Raw genomic sequence first — 19825 nt, forward strand, 5'->3', positions numbered from 1 at the left:
TTATATTTATTTATTTAACATTTGTTAACCAGGAAAGTCCGACATGGAACGTAGCCAGTTTTCAGCAGAGGCCTGGGGAGAAATGCTCCAGATGCAGGTCTTTGTACATGGGAGGAAACCAGAGCACCCAGAGGAAACCCACACAAATGCAGGGAGGACATGCAGACTCCGCACAGAAGGCACTCCAGCAGAGAATCAAATCAGAGAACCTCTTGCTGTGAAGCAACAATGCTACCGCTGCACCACTGCACCATCCAGAATACTGCATGTTAGGAAAGAAATGAGCATGTGAATTTGATAAAGGATTTCAGGATGGATATTCAGCAGAATATCAGGGACAAAGTAAAAGGAGAATAATTATATTAATTGCTAGAGGAGCTCCAACAGTGACAGAAAGAGGGGAAAAAGGTAATGATAGTACATCTATGGTAGTAAGAGACCAATGGCAAGGGTTGAGGATTATGCTGGCATGTATTTATATTCCACTAAGAACTATTCTGGAGCTTAAGAAAATTTTGGGAGAAATAATCAGCTTTCAGCAGGGGAATATTACTATACAATGTAAATAAAGAGACTGTTAGCATGGAAACCAGTGCAAGTTAAGTCATACTGACCTGAGAGACTCGGAGCGGTTAATCTGTGGTTGACATGAATGTGTTGACAGATACAACAGCGGTTCCTCCTTCACAACCATCAAAGCCTTTTGATCTGATGTAGGCCTGCAAATCACAAGAAAACTAGGTTAATAAAAGTGTTTTCATATTACAGGCCATGTCTATTAAGTTACAAAGTGAGCCCTGGATAATAAATTAATTTCTAAAGCTCAGCATCCAGTGAATCACAAACATACTACGTGCTTACAATGACCTGGAATAGGAGAGGCTGGCTGCCCTAAACAGAAGCCCTACTATGAATTGAACAAGGCTCCAAGAAACTAATACAATCAAGCCTTGTTACAAACTATATAAGGCTTTAAGAAACTACCACAATCAAGTCTTAGCACAAACTGCATGACGGTCCTCGAAACTACCACAATCAAGTCTTAGTACAAACCTCATGAGGCTCCAAAAAACTAACAAGATTACTTATAACAGAATAGTTAGTGCAATCACTGTTAAATGAAGATGCAGAAGCTTGCATTCAGAATTTGATTTTATACCTACATTGAATAAACAGCCTTACCAGTGCAGGCAATGCTGGAACAGGGCAGCTTTTGCAAAGACCTCTATACAATCAAGTGGCTGCTTAAATCCTATTTGGTTGATGTAGATCAATATGTGTGTATGCATCTTTAAGAAGCTATCCAAGGGCTTGCACAAGTGTATAAATACTGAGCATGTGCAAGGCCTGACTGCCATTTTGTAGTAAGCTGTTGAGATGTAAGCATGTATGTATGGAAGGTCGGTCTGTTAACCATTCTGTTTATATTTTATGATGCTGCTATCCATCTTGATGTGTTTCCCTGTATTAAAGCATCTAAACGAAATACCCCACCTGCTTGTCATCCATGTTGGAGAGGGACAAGCGACAGTTGATATTTTGGGGGTGGAGGGATTTTGTGAATAGAGATTGTACAAAGGATTGGACAATATTTCCTGCACTCTAACTGCACAATAACTGATCCCTGAATTAGAAGGTAACTGTACAGAAACCTACCACTAAACAACAAACAGTTCTTACCTCCCCCCACCTTGTTTTCTGTTTTGTCTGTACTTTATTTACTGGAAGTTTCTGACCTACAGTGCTTAGTACTGCTGTTGCTATCATCTCAGTGTTTAGACTACTTCTAAAAGCCGCTGAATTGTTTAAGGTGCTTGCAGAATTACTACTTCTTTTGAGTTATGATGCAATATTTATGTTTTTTGACATTTGTTTACCAGGAAAGTCCAACTGGGCAATGCTACCAGTTTTCAGTGGAGGCACAGACAAAAAAAGCTCCAGTCAAGACAATACCAAATGCACAGTAGAATCTATGGGGGACACTGCTCCCCCCAAACATGTCCCCAAGGGCCAGCACAGTAGTCAGGAGACACACCTAGAAAGTAATCCAACGTTTGTCCAACACGTCTACAGTAGTGAAGAAATCATTCTATGTTATGCAACTTACAAAAGGTATGACCAATAGGTTCACAGAGGTCCTTGTTTTACTGCACTTATCAGTCCCATCATTGAGTGCCAATTCCCCTTTTGGTATGTACCTAACAAGGCACATCCAACAATTGCAATGTCCACAGAGGTTCCTCACTAAAAGAATACAGAGTGTAAATAACATGTCCTATGCAGACCACCTCAAAGCCTTATCCCTAGCAAACAAGGCATTATCAGACCCCATTCTGATGGACCTCCTGCATATCCTAAAAACATACAGCACTAGACTTACCTGTGTTAACACTTAAACCTTGCTGGTGATTTGCAAAGGACCTGCTAGAGACAGATGTATGTATCCCAGAGAATACCCCTTTCCTGAAACAGGCTCCCCATCCATGTGAAGCAGACTTCTCCCTAACACAATTCAAGTGGAACTTGGACAACTAAATGGGGAACTGGAAATTCACCCCTGATTTGGCACTCAAGTCTGCACTGGACACAGACAGCCTATAAATGGTTAATCTCCAAGGTCCCTGTTTTTAAATGTGTCATCTCTCAAATCCCTACTTACATTACTAAGGGAAACAGTGGTCTTCAGAGATATGGGATGTACGGCTATGCTTAAAAAGGCCACCGTGGTTGTTAGCCTCATCTATGAATGTATTGAGACAATCACAGACATAAGTAACAAACAAATGTTAAATGTTAAATACATAAATGTAAGACAAATAATTTAAGTAGTCAACTTACTATTGTTGTAGGAAATTAAAGGCATTCCTGGGGATTCATAAAGAATCCCACAGATTCTGTCAAGGGCTGCATTAAAAAGGCTTTGTTTCTGGGATGCAGTATTTTGTGATTCAGAGATATCGGCCAAAATGGGCAAAGACCTCGTTAACAGCTAATTTGTTTGTCTATGAATTGCAGTTAAATACTGTGAATGTAGCTCAACACTTCCTACAGTAATTAACAGTGGCAGCAGCCACACTGGGTTATCAGTACCCCATTCACTCACCTACATGCAATACACGCACATACGCATGCATCCTACCTGTCCCTGTGTTGTCCTAAGGTCACAGATTTCTCCTTTTTACTGTCCTCATAAATCACATATGGTCTGTCAGTCTTTAATGCCAGATATTAAAGATTCACACTGCATATTATTAGGCAAACCCATTGTGGTACAAAAGCTTTTAGACTAGGAACTTTCTAAGAGGCATAATTAAAACCCATACCCAATTTTGTCCTGTCTTGTGCTACAAAGTTGAGAGGTATTCCTACTCTTCCGTGCACTTCCTCCACATGTCATGAACTGTTGCAGGCATAGAATTATACCAGAGATCCTCAATATAGGCTTTAAAAAAAAAAAAAACTACTGCACTAATTTATTAGTTAGTGCAGCGGATTAGTGCCATGAATTAATTTGCCAAGGGTACAGGTTTTGTATCTTTCACCCCTTTATAGTTTCTTTTTTTTTTTTAACATGGTATCACTGTTGTCCAGTGGTGGCACAGAGATCCAATATCCTCTGTAGCAGGTGGATGGTACAGGGTTGGAATGCTTCTTAGTGCCTTTACGGCACACTACCAGGTGGATGGTACAGGGTTGGAATGCTTCTTAGTGCCTTTAAGGCACACTACCAGGTGGATGGTACAGGGCTGGATGCTTCTTAGTGCCTTTAAGGCACACTACAAGGTGCATGGTACAGGGCTGGATGCTTCTTAGTGCCTTTAAGGCACATTACCAGGTGGATGGTACAGGGTTGGAATGCTTCTTAGTGCCTTTACGGCACACTACCAGGTGCATGGTACAGGGCTGGATGCTTCTTAGTGCCTTTACGGCACACTACCAGGTGGATGGTACAGGGTTGGAATGCTTCTTAGTGCCTTTAAGGCACACTACCAGGTGCATGGTACAGGGCTGGAATGCTTCTTAGTGCCTTTAAGGCACACTACCAGGTGGATGGTACAGGGCTGGAATGCTTCTTAGTGCCTTTACGGCACACTACCAGGTGGATGGTACAGGGTTGGAATGCTTCTTAGTGCCTTTACGGCACACTACCAGGTGCATGGTACAGGGCTGGATGCTTCTTAGTGCCTTTAAGGCACACTACCAGGTGGATGGTACAGGGTTGGAATGCTTCTTAGTGCCTTTACGGCACACTACCAGGTGGATGGTACAGGGCTGGAATGCTTCTTGTGCCTTTACGGCAAACTACCAGGTGGATGGTACAGGGCTGGAATGCTTCTTAGTGCCTTTAAGGCACGCTACCAGGTGGATGGTACAGGGCTGGAATGCTTCTTAGTGCCTTTACGGCACACTACCAGGTGGATGGTACAGGGCTGGAATGCTTCTTAGTGCCTTTACGGCACACTACCAGGTGGATGGTACAGGGCTGGAATGCTTCTTAGTGCCTTTACGGCACACTACCAGGTGGATGGTACAGAGCTGGAATGCTTCTTAGTGCCTTTACGGCACACTACCAGGTGGATGGTACAGGGCTGGAATGCTTCTTAGTGCCTTTAAGGCACACTACCAGGTGGATGGTACAGGGCTGGAATGCTTCTTAGTGCCTTTACGGCACACTACCAGGTGGATGGTACAGGGCTGGAATGCTTCTTAGTGCCTTTACGGCACACTACCAGGTGGATGGTACAGGGTTGGATGCTTCTTAGTGCCTTTACGGCACACTACCAGGTGGATGGTACAGGGTTGGATGCTTCTTAGTGCCTTTACGGCACACTACTTAATGGTATCCATAGTATCCAGTGGTCCCCCACAGCAAGTTGTAATATTTTTGTTTTAATTCAGTGCCTTTATGGCATGCTATACAGCACAGCATATCACTGGTATCAAGCATTCATCCCTTTTATGTGCAAGGGCTGTTACAGCACAAGAGGTTAGCCCTGGTGTCTGTTGTGTTCCCACCAATCCCAGTTATGCATAAAGTACAGGTGTACAAGTCCTACTTACTTGTAACAGTAGATGTTCAAGTGCCTCAGTGGCATTTTGGGTTACCTGTCAAGTTAACCAAGTATTAGCCAGCTTTCAAAAGCTCAGGTTCCCCTCCCTCTCTCTTCCTGTGGAAGCTGATTGCCTGAGCATATCCTGAAAGGGAAGTCTTCAACTGTCACACAAGTTGAGTGCTCAGGCTTTTTCACTTCCACAGACAAGGAAAGGAAAGTACCTGAACCAGAATCACCAAGCAAGAGTAAATTTACAGCCCATCACAATACCATGTAAATCCAGCTCCAACAATCAAATCAAAGAGGTTGAAACCCATCTCAACTATGGACAATCTGAAGAATAGCAGATGGGTGCTGCGACTGAGAGAGTGAGGAATTTGAACATATACTGTTACAGGTAAGTAGGACTTGAACAGCTGTACTATATGCAGTATTCCCAATAACACACCAGTATGGAGGGTTGATTGCCAAAGCTCATCTTATCTGGAAGGTGGAAAGTTAAGGATCCAGGAGCCCCTGGGGAATGGTCCTAGCAAAGTCTGCTCTGGACCTTGAAAGAAATCCAGTTTGTAATGATTGTGAAGGTAACAGAGAACCTGGTTGCTACCCGTAGAATGCTTCTATAGTTCACCCCTTTCCAAGAGGCCACTGAACAGGATAAGGCTCTAGTTGAAAGCTGAATTAGCCTTAACCTTGCCTGGAAGAGATTTACCATTGTGGCAGTAACAAAAACAATAGCAGAGGACAACCATTGTGCAAGTTCCTTAGAGCCAGACTACCCCCCATATAGGAGGCAAACAGCTGCTCAGTTTTCCGAAAGGGCTTTGTTCTGTCAAGGAAGTACCCGAGCTTCCTGTCACATCCAAGGTGTGCAGAATCTTTTCTCCCTTGTTTTCCTTTTTGGATCAGGACAGAACAACTTGTTTTCCTTTTTGGATCAGGACAGAACATGGGGATATTAATGGCATGATTCAAGGTAAATTCAGAAACTGCTTTATGCATGAATGATGAATCAACACCCTGACCTTGTGAAAAATCAGATAGGGTTGGGCCCACCATGACAGCTTGTAGTTTACACTCACCTTGCAGATGTCACACCAAATAGTAACACATTCTTTCAAATAATGAACCATAAATCAGCCTAAGAGGCCAGTTCAACAGGAGATAAGGTTAATTTTCCAAGAACAATGCTGGGATTCCAAGGATGGGGGATTTGCTTTTGAAAACACTCCTTTCAAAAACTGTTTGACCACAAAAAGAGATGAAAGAGGTGGATCCAAGAGCAGACAAGCTGAGATGGCTACAAGATGCACTTTGATACAAACATATGGCAAACCATCGCTAAGCAGCTCACACACATTTCAAAACCAGAGGGGATCTTTGGGACCCCTGTTATTAACTTGGCACCACCTAGAAACCTCTTCCACTTGTAAACATATGATTTTCTAGTTGCAGGTTTTCTTGCCTCCTTATACACCTGCTGCGTATCCTTATAGAACAACTGCCTAAAAGGCATCAAAATAGAATCATCCACTCTGTCAGCTGGAATTCCTCTAAGTTTGGGTGGACTATCTGCCCCAGTGCTGTTTGAGCAGGTTGTAGTAAATTTTCCTTAATTCATTCTATTAAAAGGGCAAAACAACTTTGCTTGGGCCAAAGGAGGATTACTATAATATTTGATAATTCTTTCTGAATCTTTAGAAGTATATTGGGAATCACGGGAAAGGATGGAAATGCATACGGGTATTTTCCCCACCACGGGAATGATGGAGCTTTTGCCTTCCAAGCATGGCTGTATGAATGTCTTGTACAAAACTTTTTCAGTTGATATGCTCCCCACATCTGGATCACGTCCTGAAAGGCATCTACATGGAGTATCCCACTCATGAAGCTCTGTCCAGGACTTGCTTAGTCTGTCCGCCACTTGTGTTTTGCTCTGGGGGTGCAGGGGGGCTTGCCATGACAGCAGACGTTTTCACCTATTAGATTTTTTTTTCTGTTCAATATTTCACAACTTAGTCTTCTGGTCTTCGAAGGTCTGAAGAATCAGAGAATGCTGCAGAGCCAGCTCCAAGGCCATTACCTGCCAACTAACGGAGAGTATAACCTTGTATCCCCTTCTCTGTTCAGATACAAGAACATAGTGTTGTTTGTGACCACTAAAAGAGAACTCAAGAGTCCAAAAGTGGTGAAGAACTGTTAAGGCATGAATCACTACCAACATCTCTTACACTTATGTGCTTTGATGAGTCCTGAAGACCATACAAGCCCTGCATTTAAACTTCCATGAACACTGCTCCCCTAAGCAAAATCTGAACAACCAGTCTGGACAGACTGGACTGGGGTCTGTACAGAGACAAAGAGTCAGTCATGGATTCAGAGACAGTTGATCCCTTAACCACTGCAATTACTTTTTCACAAATCCCAGTACCTGTAAATGGAAACTGAATGAATGAATGAATCATTCTCATATGTAGCCTGGCAAGTGGTGTCATGAGTATCACTGATGCCATGAGGCCTAGAATTTTGAGGAACTCTCTTGTTGAGGACATATCTAGAAGAGAGAAATCCAATAAAATGCCCTTGTGGGTCTATTCAAAGGACTGAAATTTCACATCGAACCTCTGATCGTCGAAGACCAGAAGACTGAAGTTATGAAATATTGAACAGAAAAAAAAATCTTAATAGGTGAAAACGTCTGCTCTCATGGCAAGCCTCCCTGCAGCCCCAGACCCCCGATACTTAAATATACCAACTCTGAGATTGCACTACAGTGAAGAGAACTGTAAATTTCCTTTTCCTCACTGTATGGTGATCTCCACTCACAACATTCAATATTTCACAACTTTAATCATGTTTTCTTCACAGATCAGAGGTTTGATGATGTGAAATTTCAGTTCTTTGAAGCAGACACACCTTCATAAGTCAGAGCTTTGTCTTATGCCAGGAAGGCCATCTTTTTTTTTCCTTTACTGTGTCTGTTGAACATGCCAGGAAAACAATTCATACAGAAGTGTAAAGAACGACTTTTAAAGGGCCAATCTGAAGCCCATGTGGGAAAGGAGGGAAGCAACCTTGTCTAAGGACTCCAAACAGGAATACAGAATCTGCACAAATCAGCCTATTGATGCTGCGATTCCACCAGGGGGGTGGCTTGTTTTTTTAGTTAATTCTGTACTTTATCCTGATGGGTACAGCTGCCTCTATGCAACTATTAACATGCTTGTAAAGGGTTTTTGTGAACAGTTCCCCATAGGCAGCAGTGTTCTCAGGGCTTACAGGGTTTAGAATTATGCCAACTTATCACTTAACAGTCAGAGGTTAGCCTTAAAGTAGTTCCTGAACATTCCAAGGTTAGCTGGGGTTCTGGATTTTATTTTTACTTCAGAAGATACTTTATTGTGGTCTGACCTTACCAGAGAAGACATTATACTAAGGGGTGTGCAACATTCTCCCATATTAGTGAAGACTAGATAGTACAGTTTTGTACCTACCATAAATGTAGATGTTCGAGTGTTCATACAGCTACAGTCATTACAGATGGGTTATCCTGCCATCAGGCAGGTCCTCGGTCGGCCGAATTCCAAAGTCCAGGTCCGGCGTCGGTTGTCGTCATTTCTTCCCTGACGTCAGTGCGGCAGGGGTATAAAAGAGGCAGCCGACGCCATTTTCTTCAGTTTTTCTTGCCCCAGATGTCAGGTGCCCCCAGAAGGAAGGCAAAACATAATATTATGCAAACATGCAATGTAGATAAATGAAAAACAGTAGTTGCAAGCAAATACACCATAAAAGAATACCCCAAATAGGTTGTATGATAAAGTTGTTTGTCATAAGGCCTGTCCTAAGTGGGGATGGAGGGAGGGTAACTGGACTGCAGCTGTATGAGCACTCGAACATCTACATTTATGGTAGGTACAAAACTGTACCATGTTCATCGTGCATACAGCTGCAGTCATTACAGATGGGTAGAATCCCAAAGCTAAGTAAGGGTGGTAGGCACTAAGTGGAACTAGGAGGGGCGAGGATGCCCTGCAGGACTGCTGTGGCAAAGCCCACTCTAGATTTTGAGTATAGTGGAAGGTGGTAGTGCTTGGAGAAAATGTGCACTGAACTCCAAGTAGCTGCTTCCAAAATGTCCTTGGTAGGGACCCCCCTGAGGAAAGCTGCAGAGATAGCTGTAGCCCTGGTGGAGTGGGATCTGATGTATACAGGCACAGATTTTCCACGAAATTAATAACAAAAGCGTATGCAGTGGGCTATCCATTTTGAAATAGTCTGTTTGGAAATCGCCTTTCCTTGAGCACCTGTAGCATAGGACACAAAGAGCTGCTCAGATTTCCTGAATGGCTTTATTCTGTCCAAGTAATAACGAAGTTGTCTGAATGTCCAAGGAATGTAGTAGTCTCTCCCCTTTGTTCTGTGGATTTGGATAAAAGGTAGGTAAATGAATAGTCTGATTCAAAGCTACACTGGATACCACCTTTGGCATGAAGGTAGGGTTGGTTCGTAAGGAAACTCTGTCCTGATGGAAAATGATGAATGGTTGCACAGCCATGAGGGCCTGTAGTTCCGAAACCCTGCGTGCTGAGGTAATAGCCAGAAGGAAGGCTGTTTTCCATGACAAGTATTGTAGCTCTGTTGAAGAAGCCGGCTCAAAGGGAGGCAGGGTCAGCTTTTCTAATATGAAGTTGAGGTCCCAAGCTGGGACTGGTGGTTTCCGTGGGGGTTTTATATTTTTTGCCCCTCTGAGGAACTGCCTTAGTAGAGGATGTGAGAATAAAGGAGGATCTGTATTGTATTGTGCAGAAATGGCTGAAGCGTGGATCTTGATGGAGGAGAAGGAAAGGCCACTGTTTAACATCTCAGCTAGGTACTGTAAAATTTGAGGTATATTTATTACCCAAGGATTCTGGCCCTTTTCTTGATTCCAGGAACAAAATCGTCTCCATTTGGCGGAGTAGGCTTTTCTAGTAGAGGGTCTTCTGGCCTCCAAGATGACATCCTGCACCTCCTTGGAGAGGAGAGTCTGTTGGGAAATTAAGGTATTCTCTATGCAGCTAGATTTAGGGTTTTGAGCTGGCTGTGAAGGGTTTTGTAGTTGTGCTGGGACAACAGAAGAGGGACTAGAGGTAGGATCCATGATGGGGAGTGTGTCAGGCTCTTTAGGAAAGGATACAAGTGTTGTTGTGGCCAGTCTGGAGCAATGAGAATCATTTGTGGCCTCTCTGCTCTGGCTTTTAATAGAACTTTGGTCAGTAGAGGAAGAGGCGGGAAGGCATAGACTGTCAATGTTGTCCAATTGAAAGAGAATGCGTCCACTTTCCAGGCCTGTGGAAAATAGGTCCTTGAACAAACTGGTAATTTCTGTGGGTAGCAAATAGATCTCTGTCTGGCTGACCCCATGCCTGAGTCATCTTTGAGAAGACTTGAGGATGCAGCTTCCATTCGTGTGGGTCTGTCATATTTCTGCTTAAGTTGTCTGCCAGTGTGTTTTCCTTCCCTGGCAGGAATTGTGCCTGTAGTTGAATTTGTAATTCCAGTGCTGTGTTTCATAGGGTCATGGCTTGCCTGCACAGGGGGTATGAATGAGTTCCCCCTGTTTGTTTATGTACCACATGACTGTGGTGTTGTCTGTCCTTATTAATAGCTGGCCTGGATGCAGTAGGTCTTTGAAGGTCATAAGAGCATTTTGCACGGCTAGCATCTCCTTTTGGTTGATGTGTAGGTGCTTCTCTTTTTGGGACCATTTTCCCTGAATGCACTGATCTGCCATGTGTGCTCCCCAGGCTTAGTCTGAGGCGTCCGTTGTGATGATTTGAGTTGCTTGAGGTAAACAGAAAGGGAGACCTGTATTTCTTTGGCATGCTTGCGCCCACCACAAAAAAAGCTGTGGCTGTGTTGAGAGCATACGTTTTTTAGGTACCATTGTAGTTTCCTCATATGCAGCTTTGCACATGGTATTAGTAGGATGCAAGATGCCATGAATCCCAGAGCCTGCAGGACTTTCCTTGCAGTTAGTCTGGTGAAAGTTGCCATTTTGTTGAAGTATTGAGACAGTTGCCCTTGTTTATCTGGCATGAGGTAGGCCATGTGGGTGGTTGTATTTAAGCTGGCACCCAGGAAAATTATCTGTTGAGAAGGTATTAGTTTTGATTTCTTTTTGTTCACTGTGTATCCCAGGTAGTTTAACAGTTTTATTACAAATGCCAGATGCTGCAATAGAATGTCCTTGCTGTCCGCTTGGATCAGGCAGTCGTCCAGATATGGGTAGATTTGTATTCCTTGTTGCCTGCAGAAGGCAATTACTGATGCCAGGCATTTCATAAACACTCTGGGCGCAGTAGATAAGCCAAAGGGCAATGCAGAGAATTGGTAATGGGTTGAACCTGCAAGAAATCTGAGGTATCTTCTGCAATCTTGTCTGATAGGGACATGCAGGTATGCCTCCTTGAGGTCCAATGTTACCAGCCAAGACTCCTTGCCCAGCATGGGAAGAAGCTGCTGTAATGTGAGCATCTTGAATTTTGGCACCTGTAGATATGTGTTTAGGTTGGATAGGTCTAAGATGGGTCTCCAATCTTTGTCCTTCCTTGGTACCAGGAATAGTCTGGAATAAAAACCTTGACCTTGTTCTTTTGCAGGTACCTCTTGAATCGCTTTCATATCCATTAGAGCGGAAATTTGTCTTTGTGCCTCTGCCCTTTGATTTTGTGGCAGGTTTGGCAAGCATCTCAGTTTTGGAAGGGTGTGAAAGTGGAACCTGTAGCCTCTGTCTATAATGTCCAGAATCCATTTGTCGTTTGTAACAATGTGCCAGTTTTTGGAAAATAATGCCAGTTGTCCACCCAAAGGTGCTGCCATTATAGCTTTGTTTGGCAGGCATAGGGGGAAGTCATTGTGTCTGTTTTCTAAATGACTGTGATCTATCTTCTCCACCTCTTGGGGTTGGTGCTTGCCACTGTCTAGCTCTGTAAGATCCTTGAGGTTGTCCTCTACCCCTTGGGCGTCTGTATCTGCCCCTTTGAGGTCTGTCCGTGGCTGGAAAGGACCAATTTTTTGAAGGCCAGTTTCTGCTGAAGCGTGGAGGTTGTACCTGCAAGAAATCTTTCACTGTTTGCATAGATTTCACTTTTTCCTCCATTTTCTTTAGTACCTCCTCAGCTTTAACACCAAACAATACGTCTTTTTGAAGTGGTGCATCTAATAACTTTGCTTTGTCATGATCTGGTAAGGTTTGCTCTTTGAGCCAAGCATGTCTACGTATAACAGACCCTGTGACAGCAGCTCTACATGAGGCCTCTAAAGCATCAAAAACACACTGCAGGGTATGTTTACCCACTTGCTCTGCTCCATGCAACAAATCTTGCAACTCTTTCAAATCTGGTTGTTCTGTTTGTGTCATTTTGCTTTTCAGCTGAGATAACAAAAACTGTTGATACTTTAACATATGGAACTGACAGTTTAATGCCCTCATGGTTAAAGTGGCCGAGGTGTACACCTTTTTCCCCCCACCTTTCTAAAGCTCTGGAATCTCTCTCTGAAGGTAATGGGTTTTTAGCAGTAGAGGCCTTAATTCCCTTGGGACCCTGTGAAATTGTTTCTGGGTCAGCAGTATGGCTTTTATATAGGAACTGGTGTGAATCAGGAACCCGGTAATACCTGTCTGGTTTAACAGGAGCTGGAGGTAAAGAATCTGGATTGAGGCTGGCTTCTGTGTACACATCATCTAATATATCTAAAACAGGAGGGATAGCCAGGGGCCTATGCTGGGGGAGCAGTAGAAATTCCCTGAGCCTTTTCTTGGAATCCGAGTAATCTTGGCCTTCCCAGTGAAAGTGCTCCCTCAATGTATGCAGGGTTTCCCCAAAAGAGTAGTCCTCAGGGGGGGAGACTGAGGGAATAGACTCCTCAGCATCAGAGTCTTCAAAAGGGGAATAGGCATAATCCTGGTCTTCAGAATGGTCTGAAGTAATAGAAGCCTGGTCTGAGGAAGGGTAGTCTTCCTCCAATCTGGGTCTTTTGTCAGAGGGGGGGGGTTGAGAACCCCTGATGAGAGTTATTAAATCCTCAGCCATTTTAAGCATCTGCTTTTTAGGCATGGGGCCTTGAGAGGAGGTCTGAGGACCCTGTATTTTAGTTTTCATGGCAGCTTTAGATTTAGTGAAGGATTTAATAGAGAAGGTGGAAGGCCTGAAGACGCCTTCAGAAATGGCAGGCCACACTAAATTTTCAGTTTCCCCGCCAAGAGTGATGTCTGTATCTGCAGTGGGAATGGAGACCGAGGAGCCTGCGACCTCAAGTACTGAAGTCACCGGTAAAATAGTTTCGTCGGTAGTCAGGGGCTGCGTAGGCACCTCGCTGAGAACCGGTAGTCGGCCTAAACGTGGTCTCAGTACTCGGTGCAGACCTCGGATGTCGGTCCTTGTCTTTGCGTCTTTTGCTTAAAACTGGTGTCGGTGTATCCGACGACATGATATAATTAATTTTTTTGCCAAAATAATGAAGGGCGAACTCCGCCCGGTGCTTAATAGTGCGCTTGTTGAACCTAACACAAAAACGGCAGGCCGAGACATCGTGGTCTGGCCCTAAGCAAGGTATACAGAAAGAGTGGAAATCCTTATGCAGTATTTGCTTCCCACAAGAAATGCAATTATTAACTTTGTCTGACGTCGGTCTGAGGCAAGAAAAGTTTCCCCAACGGGGTACTTAGCTTTAAAGAAGACTTCGGCTGAAATACTTTCGTAAATCTCAGGAGCTGGCCGACCGACACTTGCGAACTGCTTCTGCTTTGGGCACCGCGCGGCAAGAAAGACTGAAGAAAATGGTGTCGGCTGCCTCTTTTATACCCCTGCCGCACTGACGTCAGGGAAGAAGCGACGACAACCGACGCCGGACCTGGACTTTGGAATTCAGCCGACCGAGGACCCGCCTGACGGCAGGATAACCCATCTGTAATGACTGCAGATGTATGCACGATGAACATCCAGTATGTTTCCACCCCTCATCAGCATCTTGACAATCTAATCCAGGGAGTTTGTGTTTACAAAATCCAGACATCTCTGTGCCTGTAAATTTGGTGTCATTCATGATTCCCAGTTAATAGTGCGGTAAAGTCACCCATGAATATGGTATTGGGTTGGATAGTGAGTGCTTCCAATAAGTTTAAATACATGTTACGGGTTTTGTGCGTCATACAGGGGGACCTACAGTTTGCAAGGAAGTGATATGGATGTTGCCTACGGTGATTTGAATGTGGGGAAGCTCAAGTGCTTTGTCCTATTGGACCATCCTTGAAGTATATCTATTTTCTGATGTAAATCAAGACACCACCCTTTAGTCCCTGTCTGTGCAGGAGCTGGTCTAAATGTGAGGAAGGCATTATAGCCTTGCACTGCCGGTGTACTCTCCTCAGCTTTTAACAATGTCTCAGTGGCTGCACAGATGTCAGCATTCTCTAGGGTAAGGAGAGTATAGGGAGTGGAGTTTCTTTATAGACCCCCAGCATTGAGCAGTAACACTTTTAGATTTTCTTGGTTTTGATGTGCTATGTTGAAGTACATTTAGTTTGGCATTGCCTAAGAAAGGCACTATGGGGAAGACAATGTTTTAGTTAATATTCAGCCCAGAGGGGAGAGATGCATAGTTTCCCTGGCAAAGCAGTATGGTCTGTTGACCACCTCCCTCCAAGCCAATAAATATTGCACCCCCTTAGAATGACACTAGAAACTAAGCCGGATATTAAAGTCCGTCATCTTTTGCTCATATTCTGGCATCATCCTTGGAAAAGGTAAAATGCTGGGCTCATACAAGCCTGAGACACATTTGCAAGAGCTCCATGATGTCTCTCTTCATATAGTCTAAGGAGGTACATCTCAGGTCATTTACACTCACATGGTCTATGACTGAGTCATTCTGGTACTTGTGGTCCAATGACTTGAGTGCATGAGTAATATGGCAGATACTGGCCCCGATAAACAACTGATCATGAATTTCTCCTTGAGAGAATAAAAGTACCTTCCACTGCCTAAGTGCAGCGAACAAATATGTATAAAACCAGTAAACGAAGTGTGCTGCACTTCCACGGCTTAACAACAACTTCCACAGCTTAACAGGAACTTTTAAAATCAATTTATTAAATGTATTTAAAATATAATAAAAGTCCCTCGATATTCCAAATAAGCGCTTTCGAGTCTTCTTCAGATTGTAAATGTATAGGGATAACATGCTGCTTTATATGTGAGGCAATTTGCGTTTCCTTAATATATGTGGCTTAATTCATTGTTATTTTTCCAATGGATAGAATAGGCGTGATTTTGAGTCTTCTTCAGATTGCAAATGTATAGGGACAGCAAGCTGCTTTATATGCGAGGCAATTTCCATTTCCTTAATATACGTAGTTTAATTCATTGTTATTTTTCCAATGGATAGAATAGGCGTGAACCTAATCTTGAAAAAGGTAACAGTATAGCATTACTATTAGTGTGTCTATTCCATTCATAGCTAGTCCAGCCAAACATATAATCTTATGGCTGAGACACCTTTGTGTCAGCCAATGGTAGGTCTTCTCCAGCTTTTAACACAGGTTTTAATGGAATAACATTATTCAGGCCTGGTATTTGATCAGCCCGTAAGTTGATAATCCACTTAGTTTCTCTTATCTCAGTTTTGTTTGTAACATCGCCTTTCCTTAAGTTCACAAACACTTGTTCAATAACTTTAAAAGTAAAGGAATGATCAGAGAAAGTATTCACATGCACAGCTAATGCATTATGTGATCTTTGTTGCGTACATCCCGTAAATGTCTAAGGACACGATTTTTGAAAGGTTGACTGGTCTTTCCTACATAGTATGTAGGACAATTTACAGGTTGCTAGGTACACAACATTCGGCATTTTGCATGTGGCCTTTACATTAAATGAATAACATCTTTTGGTTTTGGGATGTTCAAAACAATTTCCATTATCTACATGTGGACAGGCTGAACAGTTACCACATCTAAAAGTGCCTTTTCGCCCCAAAATAAACAGTTTATCAAGGCCATCTTTAGTACAAAGAAGTCTTTTCAGATTCTTTTTGTTTTTATATCCAAAAGTCTCTCACGCACAATTTCCTTCAATCGGGGATATTGGGTTAAAACCGGCCAAAATTTTCTCACTTTCTGAATTGCTGTATTATCTGTACTATAAGTTAACATAACTCTCATATTGCTTTGCTTAACTTTTTCCACCTTATTTCTGTTTTTTCTCTTGTATCCATTAACATCTTCTTCATTATAGCCACTAGCCTTAAGGTTTTCCTGTAGGAATTTTATTTCTTTGTGTCTCACAGATTCTTGGCTGCATTTCTTTTCTATTCTCAATGCCTCATTCTGCATGATGTTTCTGGTGATGTGCCTAGGGTGCATACTGCTTTTTAGCAGATAATGATTTCTCCATGTACTTTTACGATGTAGCACAGTATGTATATCATTCTCTTCACTTAATATAATGTTGACGTCTACAAAGTTAATGGTCTCCCTTGACCACTGGGCTGTAAATTTCAAAAAGGTAGTAGTCATATTCGCATATTCAGAAAAGACAATGAACTGCTGTTCATTCCCTTCCCACAGAATGAAAAGGTCGTCCACAAATCTACCATAATAAAGTATGTTCTCAACCCAAGGATTCATAGGACTAAGTATGTGTTCAAGCTCAACCCAAGGATTCATAGGACTAAGTATGTGTTCAAGCTCCCAATCTGCTAATACTAAATCAGAATAGCTATTAGCGCAGGGGGTGCCCATGGCAACCGCCCAATGCTGCCAATATATTGAATTGTCCATAAATAAATTATTTTCCAGTATGAGCTCCAATAATGAACAAATCCTATTGGTTTCAGTCAAATTTTTCCTATGTGTTAAGCTTCTTCTAACAGTCTATTCCTACGTCATCTGGTATGGACGTAAAAAGACTTAACATCTAAGGTCGTTAATAAAACGTTGTTACAATTTTTATGTCTGATCATAGCTGTAGATTATTTACTGATGAAATCTGTGTCTCTTACTACAGTTTCAAATTACAGCATATAAGGACATCACTTCAGTAACCCTGTCATCTTTCTCCTTAACCAGCCTGGTGAGAGCTACATCACTGTGTCTCAAAATGGAGTATCCAATGACCAGAATTTTGGATTGTGTGGTGTCTTGCCTTATGGGCTTAGAGGTAGAGGCTCCATGAGATGTAGCTCTGTGTGTTGATGTGGGTGTTGTTTTCAAAGAGTGCATTCAGGACTGCTGAGGATCATTTGTTATGTGTACTTTGTCTAGGAGGTCTTTGGGGTTTAGGGAGTTTACATTTAAGTGCCTCAACATATGTGGATCCATGTGTCTGCTTTGAACTGTGTGTGATGGGGCATAGCGTGTGCACTACTGACAACCTGACTGATATTAGGAGTGCTTTTATGTGAGAGGTTCGCCTCCAGTGTCACTATGTATATATATCTCTCACATACTTTATCAGTTTGAGAATTAACTGGTTGTCAGTAAACATAAGGCAATTTCTACATTGCCTCAGGGTGCCTATACATCAAGCTGGTAACAGAGATACATGGAAAGTTCACATCCATGGCAACAAGCTGTTAACGGAGATAGATGCAAAGTTCATATCCATGGTAACAGACATAGATGGAAAGTTCATATCCATGGTAACAGAGATAGATGGAAAGTTCATATCCATGGTAACAGAGATAGATGGAAAGTTCATATCCATGGCAACAAGCTGGTAACAGAGATAGATGGAAAGTTCATATCCATGGCAACAAGCTGGTAACAGAGATAGATGGAAAGTTCATATCCATGGCAACAAGCTGGTAACAGAGATAGATGGAAAGTTCATATCCATGGTAACAAGCTGGTAACAGAGATAGATGGAAAGTTCATATCCATGGCAACAGGCCCATTTTTATTGATTAGATGGTTGCAGTGAAAATACAAAGTAATATCAGGAGTATCTGGTTTGCAAGTCTCGGGGAGTGCTTGTCACTGCAAACTAGTTCTTCTGTGTGCAGCTAGGTATCTGTGAAATTTCAATGGTGCTTTTACAAGAAAAACGTCAACTGAAGGTATCTGCGTCAATACAGGGCACTGCCAAACACTTGAGGGGAAACTAATAAGTAGACCCTGATGATTTATGGATGAATTATTTAGGGAGATACTTTGAAGTTAGACAGCTCTTAACCAAGCAGTGCTTACTGAAAATAATTGGGTTTATCCAGAATGAAATGCAGGGATTTACCTGACTGGCCATTGCCTGGCTACTACTAGTGCTGATTTCATCACAGCTTCATGTTGCTGGGATACAATGCCGGTTTGCTTCTTCTCGCATCAGAAGCGAAACAGTAGCAATCTAAAGATGAGAAGCAGACCACAGACTCTTTGGTGATCCACAGTCTGTCCCAGATGATGCAAGGGTCTGTAGGCTTGTTGTAGCCTATTCTTGGTAGATGCCTTGAATAACAACCAGACCAGTCAGGAAGGTCCCACACAGACACTCACAGCCCAGAGACCATCAGGAATCAATGCCCTCTGCTCCTTCTCTCCCCAGGAGCTAAATAAGCACAAAATGCAAGCTTGCACATAGGAAGCAGTTAACAGGCGTTCTAGAAATGAGCAGTCTCCAGAAAATAATAGCCCTCTGCTCCTCTCACCAGGAGCTAAATAAGCACAAAGTGCAAGCTTGCACATAGGAAGCAGTTAACAGGCGTTCTAGAAATGAGCAGTCTCCAGAAAATAATAGCCCTCTGCTCCTCTCACCAGGAGCAAAACAGTAGCATTAATCCCAAGATGATTACTGACGGGCAGAATGTGGGCTCTCCAATAACTGGTAATCTTGGACTATATGTTACAGTTTTTTAAATGTAAAATAGAAAGACTGGATTAATTTACTAATGCTTGCAGTGTGCACTAAGCAGTTCAATATGAAAGAGGGGTAATTCAAGCTTTAGCAATGAAAGGGATGACCATTAATCTTAAAAGATCAAGTTAGATTGGAAGGGGGTGGGCACTTAGTATTCCATCTCTATGGAATACAGGGGGATGGCCAATAAATTTTAACAGCTGAAGGGGAGTGATTTCACAAAATGATAACTTTGTGTTTACTGACAATGGCCAATAAGAGAGGAGAGGAAATGAGATATGTGGTCAAATTAACATAAGGGGCGAGCAACTAGAGAGAAAGACAGACAGTTGAGTTTAAAAACACAACAGTAGCAGGGTAGGAGAAATTTAAATTTCTGTGACTCGAGAGAGAGAGCTGTGGTCTCTTTCCTAGTTTACATATGCAATTAAAAGCAGAATGCAAGTAAAACACAGTGTAAAGAAAACACACAACATAAAAAAGAAGGGCAATGAAGCAATGCAAATTACAAGAAAACAAAAACAAATTAACCTTTCCCCCCACAGCAATCAAAGTCGGAGTCTGAGCGAGTCCAGTATGAACAGCAGTGGGGCTCAGACCTGAAGCCTGACACACACCCTCTCCCACTGGGATCCCCTCTGCGAGTCTGAACTCTGCTCATGCTTGTCTCGTTGGGTCTTTGTACATAACCTGCACTAATTCTACTGATGTTTCTGGGACTTTCGAACAATCACAGGACTACCCTAATAGGTTTTCTTGGGACTTGTCATATGCTTTCTCCAAAGTTCAGAAATGTCACGTTGGACTCTCTCACCATCTCTAGTTTTTCTCCACAATCTATCTCACAGCAGACATTGGTTTGATTGTACTGTATCTTGA

The 19825-nt window shown here is 42.7% G+C and overlaps 1 protein-coding gene across 1 annotated transcript in view; it reads right to left on the minus strand.

Moving 5' to 3' along the window:
- The window catches only part of LOC122813060 (cyclic AMP-dependent transcription factor ATF-6 alpha-like), a 2557378-nt gene that overhangs the window by 1343053 nt on the left and 1194500 nt on the right, over nucleotides 1-19825 (minus strand). The window contains exon 11 of the mRNA XM_044085178.1: nucleotides 615-719. Within this exon, the coding sequence (XP_043941113.1) occupies nucleotides 615-719 (105 nt within the window). The remainder of the gene's footprint in view (nucleotides 1-614; nucleotides 720-19825) is intronic.

The sequence above is a fragment of the Protopterus annectens genome, chromosome 10.part0 (assembly GCF_019279795.1).
Source record: "Protopterus annectens isolate FY-2018-M chromosome 10.part0, PAN1.0, whole genome shotgun sequence".
NCBI lineage: Eukaryota > Metazoa > Chordata > Ceratodontiformes > Protopteridae > Protopterus > Protopterus annectens.